The sequence below is a fragment of the Silurus meridionalis genome, chromosome 20 (assembly GCF_014805685.1).
Source record: "Silurus meridionalis isolate SWU-2019-XX chromosome 20, ASM1480568v1, whole genome shotgun sequence".
Taxonomy (NCBI): Eukaryota; Metazoa; Chordata; class Actinopteri; order Siluriformes; family Siluridae; genus Silurus; species Silurus meridionalis.
Genome location: NC_060903.1, coordinates 17,805,784 through 17,829,661, shown reverse-complemented (window position 1 = coordinate 17,829,661; position 23,878 = coordinate 17,805,784). Strand labels below are relative to the sequence as shown.

At 45.2% G+C, this 23,878-nt stretch overlaps 1 protein-coding gene across 1 annotated transcript in view; it reads right to left on the bottom strand.

Annotated features, from left to right (window-relative positions):
* zswim5 (zinc finger, SWIM-type containing 5) overlaps positions 1 to 23,349 on the bottom strand; it is a 39,648-nt gene extending 16,299 nt beyond the window's left edge. Inside the window, exon 1 of the mRNA XM_046876348.1 lies at positions 21,177 to 23,349. Within this exon, the coding sequence (XP_046732304.1) occupies positions 21,177 to 21,699 (523 nt within the window). The 5' untranslated portion in view covers positions 21,700 to 23,349. The remainder of the gene's footprint in view (positions 1 to 21,176) is intronic.
* Between the last annotated feature and the right edge of the window lie 529 nt (positions 23,350 to 23,878).

Below are 23,878 nucleotides of genomic sequence, written 5' to 3'. Positions count from 1 at the left end.
GATTCGAAACGGGATGACGCCGATACTTAGTAAACACAGTCCATTCAGGGAAAGCTAAACCGAATCAGATGCACTTTGTTGCATACAAAATACAAATGTTATAGGAATGAAGACAAAACAGTCATCAGGCGAGTCCCTCCTCCCCTTCCCACCCACAGCCTGGATCTAATCACCATGCCACGCTGCAGCGCTAAGCTGCAGGACAACTATGTAATCCAGCCACAAGCTAATTCTCTCCAAGCCACAATTATTATCCAACAAACCTATTGGAGACCAAGCTACTCTCTGCATCATATAGCCGAGCAGACGCTCAGACGACGTGCACACGTCCAATCAGCCCCGTTGTGTGCATTTCTACCATTCATAATTAAGCTATTGGCACCAGTTCAATAGCTTAGTGCTCAGTGCTAACAGAGTCCCCTATAGCAGGTTGCTCTATTGGCCATCTGTTTGTTGGGGGATTGTGGGGGCTGATACCACTGCAGGCAGCAGTGCCCATTGGGAAACAGGAAGAGAAGACAAGAAAGGAGATACACACTCCCTTGGCACCATCTGCCGGCCTTCAAAGACGCCCACGCACAAACAGTTCAGCCAATGGCGACATGGTCCCGCCTCCTTAAAGTCACAAAGACTTAACAGGAAGCACTCAGAGGCCTCTCCTCTTCCCCACTAGAGCCTTCCCTTTGCCTCCACTCCACCTCCCATCTGCCCCAGCAGCAATATGGTTAACACCACAAACGCCCCCCACCTTCACCTATCTATCTTCAAACAACAGACGTGTATACACACAAAGCCAGTCATTGAAGCCACGGCCGGGCCCCAATGGCCACTCGGATAAAAGGCTGATTTGTTCACGACGGCTCCCGTACGTCAGGCCTCTCGCCTTTTTTGTCATCATCACTCGCAATTGATTTCTGATCCGTGGGCCTGAAGCGGCCTCGCGTTCAGCCGCCGGCATCTAAGACTACACGTGCGCCACGACTGAGGGTGAGCCGAAAGATGTAATTACATGGCAAATGACGGCGTCCCAAAATAAACCTGGCTTCTAGCACTAGTGCACAACCAGCCCTGGCTGAAAAGCTTTTATTATCCAGTTGCTAATTAACCTGACGAGGGCTTGAGAGTAAGGAAAGGAGACGAGGGTGGGGGGTGAATATGGACAGGCGGTAAGGGGAGATGTATCGCGCAGGCCGTAAGAAGGACCGGATGTCCCACTGCAGATAAAAGCAGATGCTCTTGAACCGAAACCACGCAGCAAACCGTGGAAAAAAAAGGAGGGAGGATATCCTTTCATTGTATTTCTGTCTCAAGGTCTTCTTGTCTTTATGTCGGCACTCAAAGAGCACGCTGAATATGCATCCAGACCTTTTGCACGGTGTGCTAACCCTGGCTGTTTGAAATAGGAAGTAGGATGCTTGGCGCAGAGTGTGGCTAATTAAGTTCCTGCTCTGTGACACCTTGAGATCTACTTCCTTTTTGCACAGACACGGTTAAATGATGTTCCAAACACTTCCAGGACTTCATACTTGGCATATAAATGGAATGGGTTAAACAAATACAGGAAGTGTGCCGGTGATCCAATCTGCACCAGCGGGAACAGACCACCACCAACTTTCCAGCCACAGGGTGTCTAATTTCTGCAAAAAGAATCTGGCATGGCCTAAAGGTCACCGCTTGTGTTTACTTTTGTTCATTCGGTCCATAAATGACCGCAGCTATCACTGGGTGTGCATCATAGGTCTGGAATGATGGCTCTGTCCAGCATGGCCTCCTTATCTTTATGACATGCTGGCCTTTTGCTGCTCATTTTTTCCCCTCAACAGAGCTGGTATTAATATGTGATCATGTACAAACCATCTGCTCACCAGCAAATGACAAGCAGCAGTGGGAAGACACAATGGTCCTTTGGAGCAAGCTTCAGAGGTTTACTCATTCTGCATAGCCAACGGGTTCATAGGATATTTTCCATTTACAAAGGTCTTGTAAAATAAATGGTACAACACAAAAAAAGCTTACATCAAGTATGGTATCTAGCAAGTCCCTTAGCAATGCTTTGCACCTTCTTAGCAAGCTTGTCTCTTTCTCCTTCACTATGCTAACTAATACGACTGCATTTGAGCTGGTCCACTCCCACTACATTCCATCTTTTAACTGTTTCTCCCAAGCACTTTGGACTTCAGCCTGCCACAGCTGTAAAACAGGCACCAGAGCATAAACACCAGCTTGGAAACACCTAGAAGCCTGTACAATGTTGTGTACTTTAACTTTACATCTACAAGGTTAGAAAAAGTCAATATGTGCCCAGGGCTTGTCCAAACATTTGCTAACGACTTTCTGAAAGTTAACTATTGTCTCCAACCCCCCCACGTCTGAGCACACGTGTGATGCCGAACTCGTCAAAGGGCCATGAGGGAAGTGGACCGTCTTGGCTGCTAGCATTCGTAAGCTGCAGTAATGACAACAGCATTGTTGATCAGCTCCTCTGAGCATTAAATGCTCATCAACCAAAGCTAAACATATGGAGCAGGACAACAAAAAAAGATTTGGTTGGGAAAAGAGGGGGGGTGTTGGGAAAGCAAAGACACAAAGCGAGCATGCACATGTTGAGACCCTGAAGGTGTGCTTTGCTTCCACAGTCAGCTGATGGCCTCATCTCTAATTACCAACTCTCACCCTCCTCCTTTCTGTTCCAAACTTTTCAAGCTTCTCTATTGTTTGTGGCCACCCTCCCTTCTCTCTCCCTCCTACCGCAGTGCCATCCAACCCCTGCGTTGTCCTCCATGCTCCCTTAATCTGTCCCTGACCTGCTTTATTTGCCCCAGTCCCGCTGTTCTTTCGGGTTCCCACCCTCCTGTTTTTTGTCTCCGCGGGGCCGTCTAGGCCTTGGGCTGGGATCTGGCTCGCTATTGTCGAACGCAAAAAGGGCCAACAGCAGTGAGCAGGCGCCAGCTTGAAAGCAGGGGCCTGAAGAAGAGGACAAGAGGATGGCAAAGACACTGGAGCCAGATAGGATAAGACAAAAGACAAACAGTCACAGAATCCTGAAAAGCTAAGATTTTACTTGCAACAGCTTGCAAATCTTCAGTCTTGTCCTTCAAGATCAAGGCTGCTTAAGTAAGTGCCATTTGGACAACAGCACACGATTACCTAGAGGTCGTGCTTTCAGATTTTTAGATCAGCCTAAAAGTGTTTATTAGAACGTTCTACAAAGGTTGGGCTGTACTAGTATAAAGAAACAAATCTGCATTAAAGTTTAAATAACAAGCTAGCAAAAGTAGTTACAACATAAATATTTCATTTTACCCCCTAAAAAGAAAACCTTGGAATTTAAATGTTCCCTATGCAAGTTTTCGGGAAAACGATCAAATTCTAAATGTTATCTAAAGAAACATTGTGAAAATCACTGGCACCAGAAATCAAATACAATCTCAATAATATTGTAAACAGTAACAAATCAGTCACATGCTACAGGATGAAAATTTGATAACAGCCCCATGCCTAGTGCTAGTGTGAAGCCCATCATCTAGGGAAAGCCTAGATTCATTTTGATGACTGCAGCTTTTTTGTTGACAAAAGGTTCTACCTCAGAGGCGTTATGGGCAAAGTTAATGGTGCGAGGAGATGAGTACCGAGCTGGATACATGTTCACAAAGAGCTCCTTGTTCGACTGGAATCATCACATGCTCTGAAAGCAGTTTCTCATAATTGGTTTCTCCCCTAGGCCATTTCTTGTCACATTCCAACCAATGCAAGCAAAAGTAGAACAAAGACTCAGACTCTCTGATTATGAAACATATGTGTCCCTTTTTTTTTTTTTTTAACAGTCCCTCCCTTGCAGACACATTATCAAAAATGCATCACCACCACACTGGCCCCAACCTCGCACAGTTTTAATAAAACCCTAAATTTGGCCGAAGACACCCCCCCCATAATTGGCATGCCTTTCTCATCTAATAAAGTCAGCAGAGCAAGACAAAGCTGCTTTGCAACACCCGAATGCACGTGTGCAGATGGTCCGCTGTGCGTCGGCCATAATAGCTGATGTCATCTCCGCGCCGGCGCACTGGAGAAGGAAATCTATTCATTAAGGGGTTTCATTGTCACAGCTTACTGACCTTTTCCATTTTTGCCAGCCATGTGTGCAACCATAGTGGGGTGCTGCAGGAAAATATTAAGACCAAAGGGTATATCAGGAAGTTCTGACCGATAATCTGTTGGGGCCCCATCCTAAAACTAAAGCCAAGGAAGGTTTTAAAAGAAACACCTTATTGCAGCTAAGGCTTCTTTGAGTCATGCATTCACACACACACACACACACACACACACACACACACACACACACACACACACACACACACACACATGTGCATGCATAGTGAAGAATGGGAAATGCTCTGTAAACAATGCTACACAATGCGCCTTTACTGGCTCACAAAGACAGGCCTTTTGCCAAGCAGCTATTCATTCAAACGGCCCTGGAGCGCTCCAAAGAGTGGCTCACCAATAACAGCTCTTCTCTACGGCAAGCCGAGAGGGACCCACAAGGTCACGTCTTTAAGACTGGCCCTCCTGTGAATAGTATGATTCATCATCCCTGACCAATCAGAGTTCAACAAACTCCAGAAACCACTAAAAAACACCAGAACGCCGAACCAGGAATGGATCTTTAAACCCGAATCAAAGACGTGCGTTTATAGCGATAGACAAAAGGTTACAGTGTGGCGACTGTGAAAGCACACAATGCAGTCCGACAACCTTGCATTTCCTTCAAAGCTCCTACAATGCACAATTACACCTCATTTAAGCTTTTACGAGGCTGCAGCTGCTTTAAGTGCCTGGACACTCATCCACAAGGTTTAAAAGCAGCCTTCGGCCTCTGAGTTTCGAGGAGCTTTTGGACGGCGATGGCCTGCCTTACAATGGCAGCTTGATTACCAAGTACAGCTCCTTCTCCATCGAGTGTCAAAAGGAAAAGGCCATCTGAAAGTCAAAAGCGCTGCTTTTAGTAAGCAGGGACGGCGGCATGAATATTCACGCTCTCGACTCAAAGCCAGCTGTGAAGGACAAGCAAAGAAGAGACAGAGTGGAAGGTGGCTGATGAACCTGTAAGAACCTTTGAACAGGATGACCCCATTACCTCCAAGGGGAATAATATTGGACAGTCACTTGTGAGGTTTTCGGCCATCTGTTCTTATGCTAATTAAACTTATGCACATATGAAAACGCTCGACTGTGGAGGTGGAAATGGTCGACACACACTGTTTAAGTAAAGGAAATAAAAGGTATTGGAAAGATTTTTTTTTCCTATAAATAACGACATTTCTAGGTCCTCTGTGACTGATTTACCTTGTGAAAAAAAAAACCGTGCTTCAGAAGTGGCACTGCTTTTGGACGGGAAATATAAAGAGTGACATTGCAAGAATGCACCAAAACAGCTGGTGCCGGATACACCAGATAACACCAAAGTAGTCAGCTCAACAAATTTCACTCTCCACATCAAGGTCGTTGGTGTCCCTGGCGCCAAATAGAAACGCAGGAAAACAAAAGCCCGAGCATTGCCAGCTGGCCTCTCCTGCAACGGCTGTGCTGCAGCAAGAAAGTGGAAAAGGCGTGAAAAAAACCTGTAAGACGAGGCAGAGAAGAACTTTTAGCTCTGCTCTTTCACTGAGTCGTGAAGGAGAAACCTGACGCCCCTCACTGATATCCTCTGCCAGGGGAAAGTGGAGTGTGTGTGGTATACGGTGTGTGTGTGTTGTGTATGCATGCTTTTCCCTGCCTGGGATTAGAGGACTCAGCAGGGCCTGGCAGACCTTAAGGCAAACATTGGGCAGTCCAGCAGCAACAAACACACACACACTTTCACACAGTCCGGGCCGGCCCATTAGCCCGTGTGCCATGAGGGAGGATGGAATTCTACACACCCTTAGCTGAAGTGCTCCGAAGGGTTGTGCCACAGGGTTTCCTGTTACCGTGAAGTATGGGAGTGTATGGACACAGCACACATTAGCCACACACACACACACACACACACACACACACACACACACACACACACACACACACACACAATGTTTGTAACTCTGTGCTTTGTGACTACAACCGAGAGCTTAAACAGGAGAATCATTCCAGGAGCACCACAATACTGAGCATCCCTAATTCAAAGTACATTAAATGTCTTGGAATATCGTTTTCTTTCAGATAAGATATGAATTTTTCTACTTAGAAGCTTTAATTAAATAAATATTTTCCCATGGCAGTCAAATGCAATGAAAACACCGTACAGTCATAAACTGAAGCAACATGAAAGCATAATCAAACTAATGCTAGATAGATTTTTAATTGAGAAATGAATAAAGTATCTAACAAGCATTTACTTTGAAAAGCAAATAAAAAGCTAAGCTACATTGCTTCATTTCATGCTAACACCCTCCAGCGTTACTATTCTGTAGGTCGATTTGGTTCATGTGGCTACAGAGGAAATCGGCAGGTAAAACTAAATGCTTGAATGTGCTCATAAAAAACAGATGCACTTTTAGTGGCTTGTTTCCATTCCAAGCATGAACATTTCCACGCCAAGGAAAAAATCTGCGGATGAAAATGCCGTAAACCACGACGGGAACGAAGGCTGAAATGGAACGCAGAGATTGGTTCTTTTGTGATGTTTATTTGTAAGCGAGAGAAAAATGGTTACGGGATTTTTTATCACAGCATTACATGTTGAGACAGGGTCCCGGGATGCCCCCTACAAAGGGCCACGTGCCAAACATAATGACCCACGCACCACTGCCATGGCACTGAGGAGACAGCAGGAAGCCTGTGTATGTAACTGTGTATGTGCATAAAGCAGTCCAGCGGAATGCATGACTCGAATTCCACAGGCTCGCCGCCTCCCTCACCAAGGCAACAAAAAGAGGAGTGTTTGGACTTCGAGTCGAAGTGTGTGCGCGTGTGCACGCAAGGGGGAAGGAGGAGGGAGGAAGACATCAATGGAGAAGACTGGGAACCAAGCCAAACTCCAGGATTTACTATAGGAGAGAGAGAGAGAGAGAGAGAGAGAGAGAGAGAGAGAGAGAGAGAATACACAAGTCTGATGTCTCTCTGAAGGTGACGGCAATTCAATTACGGGAGGAGTTGGAGGTGTGAGCGAGTCTCTCCAGGGGACACAGTGAGCACGGACATCAAATAACATCTACACAGGAAGCGGACGCAGCACGTCGCAAAGAAAGATGGGAGCGAAAAAGAAAGAAAGCAGCAGATAAGACCGAAGGAAAGAGTAGAGCGAGTATTTTTTTTAAAAAAGAAGAATAAAACAAACCTCTGCCTAATATAATCCCCACTGGATGAATCCTAGCAGGATGCCATTGTTGCATCCTAACACACACTGAGCTATTTTTTCCACCAACACCAACTTTGTCAGTCAAACACCAAGGGTGTCCAAAAAAACCATTCCTAAATAAAACACTTGCCTTTTTTTTTTCCTCTAACAAGTTGATCAGGACAAAAGAGGCAGACCATCCTATCGAATGAGATAAAGGCTGATCCCAAATCGGAAACTCTGTAAATCAGGGGTCCCTAAACTACAGCCCCCCCATTCGGAACGGGTCTATAAACAAAGGCAGAGATGTATTTTAAAAATGTAATTATAAATAAAAATATATATATATATATATATATATATATATATTACTCATATCATATCTTATTATTAACAGAGGTCGAAGCACTGAGTGATTTGCTGAAACTACCCATACCGATAGTTTTTCCGGCTTCCGGTCCGCTGTCATTGCGAGAGCGGCCTCTAGAGGTCAATCACCGATGCCACATGCTGTTTGATTTTACACTGCTATATAACATTTATTTATACATTGATTAATTCATTAATACATTCATATTTCTTTTATTTAGCACAATTTTATGATTCAGTACTGTTTTATACTATATATCAGTTTATTTTTCGTTTATCGTCGAGTACGATCCAACCTAACTATCGGTATCAGTAAAATCCACTCTCGGTCGACCTCTAGTTATTAACGTAACCTAATTATTTGTTAGATTCACCCACCAGCCACATGCATAAGTAAGAAAAGTCATTATGATAGTAATATATAACAGGTGATATATGTCCTGCAAATTTACGCTCAGTGCAGAACCAAATAATAAATACATTTATAATCATGTTAAAATCTCCACAATAATACTCATAGTCACTCTGGCCCATGGTATTTTCTGTTTCTGATCCCCATTGTAGAAAAGAAAAATGATGTTGCCCTCACAGAACCCTGCAGTTATTCTGCAGAGTATTTTGTCTATCTCTAACTCTCGACATCCTGAGAGCGGTTGAGCGGCGAGGCTCTCAGTAGCACTTCCTTGCTTTGCCCTGAAAAGGCTGAGCTGCAGTAGGTTTGCTAACCCCGGATTAAGAGCATAAAGTTCCCAGACACATTTTAAGAATTGAACATCTAGAGATTCGTACCGGCAGTGAGGAATTGCTGTTGTCTTTAGAATATATCAGGGATTAACTTTTGCCTGAGAACATAACCCACAATCCATTTGCATTCGAAGTTTATTTTCTTTAACCGTTAGTCTTCACTGTGCTAAGTGCCGTAAAGTACATCCATCAGTAGCGAGGCTCAGTTGCACCACACGGACCATTAGTCTCGATCTGTTCTCTGATTATGTGGACAGGGTTTGAGTTATAGGCGCAGCATTGAGCTCTGTTTCTGCGGGACGTGGGCATCAATCTTGGTTTGGGCGCTGTTCGCTTGTCCTTGAATGCCCGCTCGAGGCAGCAGATTTTTACTCAGGGTTTCCATCGAGGGTTTTTCCCTCTTAATTTGACCTTATCATAAACATTACACTGCATTCTCAACCCGATCATCTAAACAGGAAACGTGAAAATTAGATGCGACATCTTGGATATTCTGCAGTTCGCGCCGTGTCTGCTACACACACGGATGTTCCTCGTTTACAAGCCCCTATTTAAGTCGCCCCAGGACAAGGAAAGGGTTTAATCAGCATGAGAGGGCAGATCTATCAGATATGCTAATCAGAGATCTAACCTGAACAAATACCCTAAAGAGCAGGCTCATTCATCTTAATTGGGAGAGACCTCATTAATAATGCAGAGGTTTGGGAAAGAGGTGCTAATAGATTCAAGAGGATTGAGACTTTCCTGAGTGTGCAAGAGAAATAACATTTTTCAAAACCCGGGGGTGAGGGTTACAGGTGCGCGTCTCTCAGGTAATCTAAAAAGAACTATCGTGAGTTGCAGAAACGCCCAGCATGTCCAAAATGCCCCCCATATTTCCTGGGACCTCGTCAATATTGGCAAAACAATTCCGTACTGTTAAGCAGGACACGTCGCAAAAGAACACCGAAGATAATTATCTCTAAACCGAGTCTGCATTCAGCCAACACACTGGAACACAATCCTTCCTAAGTGGAGTGAAGAGCAAAGCTTTGAACATGAGCATAAAGCTTCGCGGAGCACAAAGGGGCTTCTAGGTTGTCGGCGGAGGCGAATGGAGGGCCAGTCATCTATTGTGCTGTTCTTCTGGCTTCAAAGCTGGGGTGTGTGTTTATGACACATGCACCATGTTTGAATTGGGATGAACTCTATGAGACAGGAGCACCCGAGGGAAAGGAGGGGGAAAACCCAGGCAAAACACACACAAACACACACACACACCCACAATTATGCTGTGCAAAGAAGAGCTTGTGCTTTAGACAAGAAAAACTGAAATAAGATCCGCACTTGGCATATTTCTTTTTTGTTTCGATTTCATCCTTCAGACTTTTCAGACTCCTCCTTTAGCAATTCTGTAAGAACATGACAGGAAGTAAATCACTGTCTTATTGCTGTCCTTATGCAATGTGTGAGAAGGTTTGAAGGTGTCCAGGTTTGCACAGAGACCTGCTTGGTCTGAGGCATGGCCATGACAACTGAAGGACCCTGATGACATGGTTTAGCGAGTGCTGGTTGGGGAGTTCCCAGCGCAGTGCATTTGTAATAATCTGTTAAGCTCCGGCCTCCTCAATTTACATGCCATCCTGAAACTAGCTCAGCTCATACAATAGAGCCTAGTGTTCATGACAGGTTAGTCATCCTGAATAATGATTGAATAGCTAAGCCAGGTGCTGCTCACCACACTCACCTTGTATATTATCTATATGGCGTTGCTGCTGTTAGCGTGGAAATCATTCAGAAGAACAACTTTGTACGATTTCTCAACCTGCGATCGCAGCGCGAAATAAAAAGCAACTGAATCATCAGAAATGCAGTCACACAGGTAAAGAGCCGAGTGGAGACCGCAAAGGAAGCGCTTGTTGCTGTAAGAAAAAGAATTATGAGGCCGACTTCCTGTGCAGGCGTCGCTCTTCATGGAAACCACATGCAGCAAACACCCACTGGGTAAAAATACGATTCAACACAATGGCTGAGAGGATTCTGTTTGTAATAGTGCTTAGGGACTTCTGAAACCATGACTCGTAGCTGCTACTGACCTCTTGATGGCCCCTAGCAAATGACTATTAGGAATATGACGAATCGGCTACATGTATGGAATTTGGGACCGTTCGACTTTGGGATGCCGCAGCTGAGGTGTAAAGATGAAGGGAAAAAGGCAAGTTAGACAACGTTTAATAGCAAATGGCTCAAATGGTGCAGGCCGGTTTTCTATGTTGGCCGCGGAATAGTAACGAGAGAGCGAGGTTCCAATCAAATCGAATTATCCCAGAAAGGCCTGTTCAATCACTCGCTGATTTTCCAGCCCCCCGCCCCCTGTTTTTTTCCCCCTCCTCTGCTCACTCTCCTATCATAAGAAAAAGCCTACGATGAAAGATAGCGGTCATGAATATTCCTTTAAATCACTCTTGAAACCGAAACCTTGGAAGCAAGGGCACACCTGTTTCCAGACTGCAGAACGCACGCACACTGATGAGACATGGCCGTGGATGCTGGCTTTCATTAGGAAGCCTTTGTGCTTTCCCGTCACAGCCACAATGATCCACCATTTACAGGCTGATGAAAACAAATTGTGCAGCAGGCGCAGGTCAGTCGGCTCCGAACACATCCATTACTGCGTAATATCTTTAGAATGGTAATAAGCTTTTGTCAAGAAGCGAATGTTAAGCTGCGGCCACCGCAACGATTTGCGCAGTCAGTGTCGTGGCGTACGCTTGCGTAAATTAAGTCTTCAAAAGGCGATGGAAACACGAGGACTGGTGCTTAAGCTGTACAACAAGCGTTAATGGCTTGATGTGAATTTTGTGTTTCTCGCCTCAACTGCACACTTATGAAGCTTTTTTCCCCAGCCTCTGAATATATCTTGTCTTTTTAAACTAAAAAACATTTGTTCACATAGAAGAGAAAAAAAACCCTCCAAGGCCTGGTGAGACTTTCTGAAGGAAGTGGATCAGATAATGTTTAATTGGGCCATGCCTTAACACCACCATATCGGGCTCGTTTTTATCTTTAAGATAAGCCAACGCACTTTCGATGCTTTGACGCTGCAGCATATAAAATGTGCTTATTGGTGAATAGTTCTGAAGAGAAATTAGACATTGATTAGAATTTAAAAACGTAGTGGACAAAACAGAAAAACAATTTTTTTCACATTCTACTAAACTTTTTTAGCAGTCAGACGATCCTATTCCCAACTCGGCCTTCATACGCTTCCTCTAAATCAGTCATGCCATGTATTAGATTAGATTAGATTCAACTCTACTGTCATTGTGCAGAGTACAAATACAGGCCTGATAAAATGCAGTTAGCATCTTAGCACAAGTGCAAACAGAAACGTATAGAAATCAATGGAATATAAATATATAAATATACAGTAAATGTATTATGGAAGTGCAGTAACACTGTACAAGGTGCAGATATGAAGATAAATCCAGACGGATTCTATCTGAAAGTGAGGTTGTAATAAAAAAGATCAGTCAGACACAATGACTCTCACAGTTCTCATTTTAACGATCCCAAGATTACAAACAACATCCTGAAGTGTCCTTCAAAAATAAATAAATAAATAAACCTTGACAAGGTTCCACATAGCACACCATTAGGAAGAAAGAACCCGAACGATCCGAAGACGTCTTGAAGAAACCTTTTATTTCTAAGCTCCCATGCTGGGAACTCTGTCCTCTATCGTTGTGTTTTTTTTGCACACTGTCTTTCCTACGTTTGTACAATAGCTGCCCCCTATGTGCTGATCCTATTACACCATGACCAGGAACACAACCCCGATTGCGCACAGCGTCACCCGACACCCCCCACCCCCCGGCGTATACAAGTGTGTTGGTAAAGGGAGATGACCTATGCTACGCAGACGTACCAGAGGAACTCATGACGAAGGAACGGATGGCGTGTTGGTTCAGTATGGATGAAGACACGAAGCACAAGGCGAGTCGATAGATTCTTGCAGCTTCCGTGCAACGCAGCCGACTAACCCTATTACAGCTTTTCGGAAGAGAGCGGGGGTCCCATTCTGAGGGATTGCCGGCTGTCGCTGATGCGACGTGATGAATTGCATTTCCGCTCTGTGTGCCGGTCGATTTGGGGAAGGAGGGGTGGGGAAGGATTGTATGGAAGTCCCAGGCAGGGAGAGCAGGAATGTTTGGGATTGTGTGTGTGTGTGTGTGTTTGTCCAGACGTATAGCCCCATGGCTGCTGCCTATATTAATCAAGCTGGAGAGCTGGGGGGAGGTGTGGATAGAGTGTGAGGGTGGATAGAGGACAGAAGAACAGGAGAACAAGAGGAGCCCCCTCTCTGTGTGTCTGCTGCCCTGACGTGTTGACTGCCCCCCCCCCCCAGCCCCAAAGTCAAGGAGGCCTCAAAGACTAATGAGGTGTCTCTTTCTGTCTTTCCCTACATCCACGCTCTCCCTCTTCACTTTCGAGTTATTTACTCCACCTTTCATGTGTCAGTTTGATTTTTTCTTTTTTCTTTTGCTCACCCTTTCACCCTCCCTCCATCGTTCTTTTCTCTCTCCACCCGTTTTCCCGCAGTCGTCTGTCCCTGGGTCGCGAGTGTCTAATGGGCCATATCAGTGTGAGCACTGCTGGCAGATAGGGCTGAAACTGAAAGGCACAAAGAAAGCCAGGACACAGAAAGAAAGGGCTATTGATATTTATATTGTACCAGCCACACTGCCAGCCAGACTCACACCATCCTCAGTTTTATCAATATTTCATACAATATGGAGGAGGGCGGGGGTGATGTCTAACCTCGTAGCAAAAACCAGGGTACGAACGCCCAGCCGGCTCATGAATAGCCTTTTCATTATTTAGGACTCGTGTCGTTTTTTAACTCCTCTCATACGCCAGCGCCGACAGACACGAAGCCCGTGATGAAAACACGTTAAACCTAATCTGGCGTAATGGGAGAAGAAGCCGTCTGCGGCAACAACACTTACAAAACACACATAATGATTATCGGTTTCACCTACAATCATCAAAATATCTGCACAGCTCATTTCTGATGCTGCATATTGTCTTGGGTTCCCACTTGAGTTATCTTCTGAAATTGTGTTTTTTCCTGTTGAACAGCTCAATTTGACAGAGCGGTACACCAAACGTGCAGTGTAACTGTGTGTGTGTGTGTGTGTGTGCACGTGTGTGTGTGTGTGTGTGTGCAGAGGTGATGAAGCAGGAAAACTACTGTTTGTGCGGTTACAAAAAAAAACTAAACCTTCCACGTCACACACACACACACACACACACACACACGCAGATGCACACAAAACACAGCTAGTCAATTCAAAGGTCTAAAAAAACAACAACACAATGACTCAAGCGATGTCTGAAATAAGTCATGATAAGTCTGTGAATAAATGAGGCACGTTTAGCTTTCAGTCACATTCCTGATTATTATTATTATTATTATTATTATAAACTTGTAATAAATTAATAAACGAATGTATCTTCTTCCTTTGTGTAACCAACGAAAGCATAACACGTTTTTTTTTTACTTATTTACACACTGATTTGAATGTTCACTTTTTGCACGCACTTGTTACATTCGTAAACCTCGCCGCCGTTTCTCGGTGCCAAAACACACACTCGTTTCCAACATCTCTTCAGACTGCGCCATATTAACACTTAATTATCGAGATTTTGAGCGTTCAGGCTCCGGGGATCTGTCCTGATGTGCTAGCAACCATGCTCCGTGCATATGACGGAGCGAGCCAGCGTGGCTACACACACACACACACACACACATACATATCTCCTAGCCGCCTCCGTGGCCCTCCTTCGCAGAAAAAGGGGCCCCCGAGGTGCCTCCGAGGCGAAGCCGCTAATGTGCGTTTACCTCAGGGTGGAGGTGCGTGTTTATGTTTTAAAGCCCTGACTGGTTTTCGCACGTCAACGTCAGCAGGTAGCTTCACAGAGCCGTGATGAGGGACTGGTTTGGCCTCATTCTCCTTCTTTTTTTTTTTAAAAAGCACCGGGCCTCATCCTAAACAAAAGACACCATTTTGTCACGTAAAGAAGGAAAGGTTCTGCACCGTAAGTAAGGGATCTGAAGTGCAATGAAAAAACGTCAGTGTTTGTTACTGGATATTGAAAAGATTGTCCACGAGTGCACCGCTGAATTAATTAATGGAGGTTTAATTAAAATCACACATCCCCCTAATGCTTAACCAATCGTCTTTACATGCCAGTTAGTGAGCCACTTGGATCCCGCGTTTTTAAATATTCATGAAAGAGAAGCTCTTCGCCATCTGTGTGTTACACTTTTGCGTTAGAACCTACAAAAACTGGTTAATCAAACGCACTATGAGATGTAGCATGTAACCCAATCCTGAAAGCTCAGGTGCTTTGCATGGCCGTCCCGAGCACACATTAAACACAGCCCACGTTCTAATGCACGGCTAAAGCAGCCGTGTGGCATTTGCATAGAGGTTTGCACAGCACTAACTGCCATTGACTGGGGCTCTTTTTTTCCCCTTCTTTTGCCTTCTGGCAGGATATTTGACCCCATCTCCAGCACACATTATCCTTCCTCCCTCGTCCAGACTGAGAAAATTAAGTTTCCATGTGAACTGGCCACAGAAGGAAGAAAAGAGATGGAAAAAAAAACCCTTGCCGCAAATCTCAGCTGGATGAAAGGGGCTGCCGTGGGGGAGGGCGGCGTGAGTTTCCTGCACTCCCCAGTTTAGTCTTACAGCCCCAGATGGAGGGCTTTTTCTCCTCCTTTTCCTCTCAAGCCAAAGTGCAGCTCCGGTCTCTGTTCTCGACCTGCTTGAATGCGCCTCGTGCATTATCCGTGGTTATAAGCGCACACACACACACACACACCCCAATTTGGTTCCCATTTCCCCTCCCCTTGTCTCATTCTAGTTTCGATGAATTGCTCTGGTGCTCATTTTCTTTTTTGTGTTTATCCAAGAAGAAAAAGGAGTTTCAGGTTAAGGGTGTAGCTCGAGGGTCCAACCGTAAATCCTTTTCCAGTCCCGGGGTTTGAACCAACAACCTCGGTGGACGCACCCCACCCACACGTAACCACCGAACTGAGGGAAGTGTAATAAAACATTTTATTTATTTATACAGCGCTTACGACGAGCGCAAACCAACCATTACGTTACATAAACATACACAAACATGGATGTAAGCGTAAATTAGCAGGTTTGGAAGCGAAGTCAGAGGTCTGGTGGATTGAAGGCTTTTGGGGGGAAGAGAATTTGAAAGAGGGACATTTTTTTTATATATTTAAAAACCTTTTTTTTATGTTTTCCCCGAATTCGACTGTATTCATCCAGCAGTTGCAACTGATAAGCGTGTATGAAGTAAGCATGCTTTCTAAATAAACACAAAAAAGCAAAACCTTCTCCATGAGGTGACTGTAACTGAGATCTGACCTCTGTTTATAATCATCTATTGTACTATTCAGTCCACATGACATGAATAGTTCCTATTTGGGAGATATTCATACAAAGTTTTGCGCTTTGCATAAATACAAAGTGTCTGACGAACCCAATGAAGTGAAGACGTCGGTCTGAGGTTCCTCAAGTTGGACGCGTTCGAGGTGATCAAATGGTTCAGAAATGATTGTTATATAAATATAATCTTAGCGAAAAACTGCTACTAGGAAACATTGTTTGGACCATTGAGGCTGAAGGACAATCATGTGACTGTTTGTGTCGTCAACAGAGCAGGTCCTCAGAAAAGAAAGCAAGTGGCACCAGGCAGACGAGGAGCAGGGACAGGAACTTTGCCCCCTGGTAGGGCGTTACCACTATATCTAATCAGTGAGGGGAGGAAAGAAGTCACAGACACTCCGGCACTATGGAGAGCTGGAGATAAAGACAGCAGAAGAGACGAAGATGCCACTGGTCAATTCTCAATTGTGATTGGTCCAATGATTGATCGTGTTTCTATAACTAGATGTTTATGGAGTCTGCAGTGTCAGCGTTTTTGTAGCGATCATAAGATTTCTTTGAGCAACTGTTTAAAAATGATCAGTCGGCCAAAGCCAGTGAACGGAATAATGCGGAAAAATGGTCGGTCTGGGACAGCGTGGTCCCGAGTAATGGTGTAGCGCTGATGAATTAAACAGTCGAGCGTATCAATAGCATGCGCATTCTGAAAATGTTGTATAATTGAGTTTCAGCTCGTAGCTTTCCCTCTCAAATTCACCTTTTTAGTAGGAAAATTCCTCTGAAGTCTTCCCTCTTTCGCTCCGGGAGTCTCTGACATTGTGCTGATGAGGTACCTGCCTCCCTCGCTACTTTCGAATTAATTTCCCTCCTTTGATAAAGACTTGGAAGAAGAAAAAGGTGCTTAATGACCGTGTCCTTCAACAGCGACTCTTAATAAGTGCAAAAAAGACGATTTGTTTAACTGATTTTCTTTGAGACTCGCAGGCATGGAATTAATTACCTTGATTAAACATTGTCGCGAGCGGGGCGCTGAAAGACGAGAGCAGAATTAGCACTCCCTTGTTGAACTCGCGTGGGCCTAAACGAGACACGTCCCGATTACAAAGACCGAGATGATGCTGACGCTGGAAGGAGACGGAGGGCAGGAGACGTCACAGCGTTGTCGCGAGAGCAGACGCCTCGGTAGCTGCTGCCTTTCGCTCATATGGAAGTGTTTTCTTTTCAGACTGCCCCCGAAAAAAAAAAGCACAAAAATAGCCGCGGTTCATCCGGAGGGAAGGACGGGGAAAAACTATACTTAATCAAACCATCGCTTACAATGAAGTTGTTTTGTGAATCGGTCACGGTCGACCGCTGCTCGTGATTCTGCAGTGCAGTGCATTTAAAAAAGAAAAACTGTGTGTTTGTGTGTCTAATAAACCAAGAAAAAAATAAAAGAGGACTAGCTGAATTCGCAAACACACACCCAAACCACTGTGGTTTTGTGCATTCCCAGAGAAACCACTAAGACTAAAAAGGCCTGTCAAAAATCGCAGGATTGAGCAGAAAGCTCGAGGGCGGGATTGCAGCTCTGAAGTTGAAGATGCTAAAAAAGACTAAACTCAGGGGGAAGCAAACGAAGATTCGTCCCTCTGGGATCCTGGTGCAACTTTTGCCTCTGTAGGAGGTTCCATAAAAACGCCCCGTCACAGCTTTGTGCTCTTAACAACCCCCGTCCCACACACAAACACACACCAAATACCTCCTCCCTTATTCGAAACCAAGAGGAGATTCTACAGCTGGGTAACAAAGCATGACCCATAATAATCCTCAGGCCTGACTCAAAGATGGAAGCTCTTCTAGCGGAAGAGCCAGGCGTGGGGGAGGGGGTCTTACGCAAACACACTCTGGAATGAATTATTCTGATAAAGACGCCGACGCGGCGGTGCTTCGAGGGTCCTCGCTTCAGCTACGGAAACCCAAAAAGCCTTCGAGCGTGCACTTTGATTTAGATCATCGCAAGAAACCTGGGACATGCAAGAAGACTCCTGTACACCTGTAGATCCTGTCAAGTCTCATAGCAGGCTTGTGAGGTGCCAAAAATATTCCCGGGGACCTCACAAGACTCCTAGCACACCTATGAGATATCGGCGAGTCCCCTTGCATCACCTGAGACGCACGCCTCGTTAGTGCAGCAGCACGGTCGCGAGTTGCCGAGCACGTTTATTAGAGAGCCATGCACTAACGCTAGAATACGCTAGTAACATAGGAGTTGCCTAACACACTCGTGAGTACTCTAACACATCTGTGAGCAAAGCTCGCTTCCTTGCACAGGCTCTAGTGTGAAACCCCGGGCCTTGTGTAGGCGTTAAACATCAGAGCGACTTTCTGCACTTCTTTTGTGGTTCCTTTGTGACTGCCAGGTTCAAAGAGGGGAGGACCGGAAAAATAAGGCCTGAGAAAAGCAACAAGTATTAAGTTTTCTGGCACTCAGTGTGTCTCATCTACTGCTGAAAAAAGTGGGGAGGGGGGATTTCACATGTGCCCCCGCCTTCACACGCCATCATAAGACCAAGCAAGGCAGCGGCGGACAATTCCACGACGTGTGCGATATTCAAATGCTGTGCCGCAACACGAGCTTTTAATAAACCAATAAAACCCAGACGGCTTTGAAATGGTTTTCGAATTTTAAACGATCAGTGAGAAAAAAAAATCAAATGAGTTTAAGAGACTTCAGTCGGCTTCAGGGTTTTCTATATAATAATGCTGTGTCCATATATAGCTAGCTAGTGTGTCACGTGTTTTAGATACAACATGGCCACGAACGACACCTGTGTTTGGACGGATAAAAAAAACGCAAGTTCGCCACCCCCCAAACCGTGATCACACTCACTGAAGTATCTGACTGCTGGTTTTGCTGCTCTTTTATTTCCATACGCAAAAAAAAAAAACGCAATGGAATCTCGAGTGTATTTTTCCGTATATATTAGCGCTTACAGCCGTTTTCACGTGACTCCGTGTACTGCAGATTTATTGCGGTTCATAACATTGTAATATCAAACAGTAATAACCCGAGAAGGTCACAAGTTCAAATGGCAGGATGCTGAAGAGATTGCTGCTGGATTGCTACCTTGCATTGGTCGTACCAGTAAAGTAAATAACGACTTCCATTTTCAAACCACTAAATCGTCTTTCCAGGAAGTTGCACGCAGTTGATTTCGATCCGAACATAATTGCGCATCCACGTTAAGTCAACGGCGTGGTGTTTGCTGGAGTGACCAACCAGAACCTTCCACGTTTGCTCGCAAAGTTTCCTCCTGAGAACTCACGTTCCTCCCTACGAGGTGCGACGCGGACGTGAACGAGGCCTTTCGAGGCGGCTAAATAAGCGCCTGCGGTATCGCGTTGCAGTCGAGTTATCGCATTTCCACGTACGCAGAAACACAGCAGAGCTTTGTAAGAGTAAACCCGTCATGGCTTCTTTATTCAATCAGGTATATGTATGCTTTCACGGGCCTCCTAACACCTCAGTGTAATGGGGATTTGGGGAATCCTAGAAGTGCTATTTCAAGAAATGAAAACACACACTAAAGCCTGAGGACTCACAAAGGTGGGCAGTGTTCGGGGGAAAGCGCGGCCTACGAATAACCCCGAGTCTGAACTACACGCTGAGGGGTATCCAATCGAAATGTCACCATTTAGAGTTTATATCTTCAGGGAGACGTTTAAGAGCTGAGCGGTACAGAAAAATACATGATGTACATAATAAATACAAGATGTGTGATAAAGTCATTTTCAGGGCATTGCATCTGTCAAGGAACAAAGAGTTTGGTATAAAAAATACTAACAATATTTAAAAAAGAATTGACCAATAACAATATCAATACCAACACCTGCTTGCTTTGATGATTCCTCTGCTCTGATCACCAACTAATGAGCAACAATGTCACCGACACTCTTCATATCTGCACAAGTATGCAGAAGATATGCATGACTTCTACCGACATGTGCACCAGGCCACGTATTCTGCATAGTTTTAACTCCGTGTTCACGTGGGTTTCTGCTCTGCTACCGATCTATTTACTGAAACGCTCTCAGTGCATGACTAAGCCTGTGTCTCCTCGGCCGTCCTGACGGCTCGTCTACGTGAGCGAGAAAGGAGAAAATAAAACACATAAACAGACAACAAAGGCGCAATCATGAATGCATCCAACAACTTACACACACACACACGTATATATACACACAAACACACACACGTTAGAGGAACGGATCTGTTGTGGTTTCTCTTTGTCTGAAATAAAGCACATTATAGGAGAGGCTTTCTTACTGCGCTGATTGATGGGAGAAGCTCGGGGTCCTATCATGGGGGGAGGAGTGCTCATTGTGTAGGCTGGTCTAAACCGAATTTTCTTTAAAACTAAAACAAACCCTCTATTTCTCACAAACATCTCGTGTGTTTTTTTTTTTTGGTTTTTTTTTGTAGAAAGCAACAGAAAAAGCATTTGATTTCAGTGCTGGCGTTGAAACACATCCTGCTCCTTTGTCCTGAACAAGCAGCTAATAAACAATGAGATTTCGAAGCGCACTTTTATTCGAGTCAGAGATCCGAAACATCCTGGTGCACAAGTCAAAATGAAAACGCAACCAGGAATATGATCATTCCCTCGAAGAGCGAGTGGAAACTGAGAAGCAGAAAAACACACCACTCGAGCTGCGTGGACCCTCGGAGCACTGAGACACATCATACAATAGGGGTTTGTTGTGTATTTTCTCCCTTTCTTTAGAAAAAGAAGAGAATTGAGTGTGAGAGCTCGAATGTCGGCTTTTCAAATTGCACAAATTGCATCATAAAGGTTTTTTTTTTCTTAATTGTGTAAAACCATGATACATTAAATATATCAGAGTAAGTCTGATGGGACACACCGGGACAGGGACACACTGGGACAGGGACACACTGGGACACACAGAGACAGGGACACACAGAGACTGGGACACACAGCGGCCCTTTAATCTTTAAAAGCCTGCCTTTCATCAGCCGCAAATGAAACTCGAGCCATAAGCCTGCAAATCCGACTTACCTTTTTATTTTCACGGTCTCGTCTACAGCGTTTTATTGGTACTGATTTTGGAGCGTGGGTTTTTGTTGTACTTTTCAAAATACTTAGAAAAAAAAGGAATCTGGTTCCATTTGGACTGTACAGTCAGTCTCCAGAAAGTTCGGAAACAGGAGCGCCCCTTTTTTTTTTTGACCCATTTCCGAGAATTCGGTAAACAAAAGGGGCCCGTGTGGAGGCAGCGCGACGCGCACTTACCGACTTGCAGGACGTTTTCCACGCAGCCCATTTCCAAAAGGCGGATCCCGCGCCGGAAAGGGAGTCCGTCAGCTCCGGCACTGGCGCCAGTGCCCGCGGAACTCGCGTTACCCGCCGGGGCGGACACGGTTCCGGGACCTCCGGCTGGTCCGGCCGACGAGGCGGAGCTCGCCCCGTTAGACGTGGACTCCTCGGCCGCGGCGCGGCACTGAAACGACGAGTACATGCATATCTCCCGCTCGTTCCTCGGGAAGGACCAGAAGACGATGCGGCGCTGAACGGGCTCAGGGATCCTCTCGAAGCGCTCCTCCACCCGCTCGAAGGCCCACTTCTCCGCTACGGCCTTAGCCGCGCAGTCCAGCAACGATTCCGGGCAGCGAGGGCGCCCGCTCGAAAGCCCCGGCCCGGGCCCCGGACCTGGACCTCGCGGAGCGGGACGCAAGCACGGCCGCTTGCTGGCCGGCGGCGACGCGCGCTGAAGCGGCGGCTGAAGCGGCGGTAGATCGCCACGTCCCTCCGCCATGACAACCGACTGAAACACTGCGACTTCGAAGAAGACGAGAGCGTGGCTCGGGAACAGACCCGGGGAATGTTGGGGGGGTGGTTCTGGGTAGGAGGAGGAGGACGAGGAGGGGCGAGAGCCGCGGAGAAAAAACACGTCACCAGTAATAACAAACGCGTTCGCCAATCCAGACGCAGCGCCGCGCAGACCGACGCTCAGCTTCCCCTGGGACTCCTGTATGCGCGCGCGCGCGTGCGTGCGTGCGTGTGTGTGCGTGCTCGTGTTATACGTGTTGACAGGCTCACGAGAACCCGTCGTAAATACCCCGTTCGGTTTTATGGCACGTCCAGTGAAGACACCTCTTTGACAGCTCGTACTTCCGAGTCAGAAGTTTGCACGTCGTGTTTACAGTAAACACACGTGACCACGCCTGCAGTGATCCGACAGTGTCCCCGTCCTGTCCCGGCACTCAGGCGGGTTAAACACACTTTCTACACCACATTGCCCTATCCGGATCTCCTTATATAGGCATAGGATTGATGTCACAAAGGAAAAAAAAGGCATGAAAGATTAATTTGTCAGGACTAAAAACTTTCCAATGGCACATTATAACCTGTATGTAAAACACTGCATGCAGGACACAGAGGTATTCAATGGATCTGTCCCACCTGCTTTATATATCATTTATAATTCCATTATATCTCTGGGTATTTTAAGTAAACAAAACAATTGCCTATTCATTAGATAATACGCCATTTCAGAAGTTATTATATGTCGAAAAATAGTTCATTTGGAACAGGGCTTTACCAGGGGGTTGCAGGTTTCTTTCAAAATGTAATAAACCCTTTAAAGCGCCATAATGGCTTCATTTAATAATCTCCACTTTTAACCCATCAGCTACTTATCAATGACCAGACTACGAAAATACTAGTTTATCTCCCCCCCAACACACACACACACACACACACACACACACACACACACACACACACACACACACACCGTTTTGTATTTTGACAGGATGTGCGTCTGCTTCCTGTCAACCTGTGATGTCACCTAATCACCTTTTACAAAGAGCTGATAGTCCCTCAGCTTTGAGAACGATGACTGTTCACCCAGACAGGACCATCAAGGACAATAGACTGTGAATTGAATTCACACTCACGCCCTTGAAAACACAGTGTCTTTCTGAAATAAACATCCAAAGTGTCTGAGAAGTTAGGCCAAGCTTTCGGACTCTTCGTCTGGACCTAGAATTGCTTTTTTGGACACACACACACACACACACACACACACACACACAATATATAGTTGTATGCAATATGCTGGATTGCGTAATTGTATTGTGCAACGCAGGATACACTTTCATCAGTGTGTGACAAGAAATGTACAGGAAGTGGGGTTTATATTACATCATCAGGACGCTGATATTAACAATAGATCGCCTAAAGCATGTACTCGTCTCTTCTCATGATCAGATGAATGGAGACAAAAAACATTGTTAATCAAAATGGTGTCTGATGAGAAGTTGCTGATTATGAGTATGGATGTGAATATGAATGAGGGTTTCTATAATAATCTCAGCCTGGATTTTTCCTTCTAAACATTAAAAAAACGCCCAGTTCCTCCTTCTAGATCACTTTAAAAGTACTGTATAGGTCCTTTTTTTTTTATGCACTACAATATTATTTGGAGAAAAAGTGTTGCCATTTATCATAACTATGAAGCTGTGCATCACATGACCATAACATGTATTTAGAATGACTTTTTGGACAAAAAGTATCTACACCCCACCATCACATACACTATATGGAGAAAAGTTGAGCATAGGATTTTGTATGTGCTTGTTGAACATCCTATTTCATATTCAGTCCAAATTTGATGTTATCTTCTGGGTAGATGTTCTACTTGTGCTCCAGAGAGAATTGTGCTCCACCGTCAGCGTTCCAGGTCATCCCAAAGGTGTTCAGAACAGACGAGATCAGAGCTTTATAGCAGGAGATCTTCCAATCCAACCCATGTAAAGCATATGTTCATGGAGATGGCTTTGTGCACGGGGGCAGTGCCATGGTGGAACAGGTTTGGGTCTCCGAGTTCAAGTAACAGGGAAAAATCTTTGGATGCTACTGCATACTGATACTTGTCCATGTGTAAACTTCATGAAAACATGACTTTACCCTACTGCACACCTTTTTTGGTA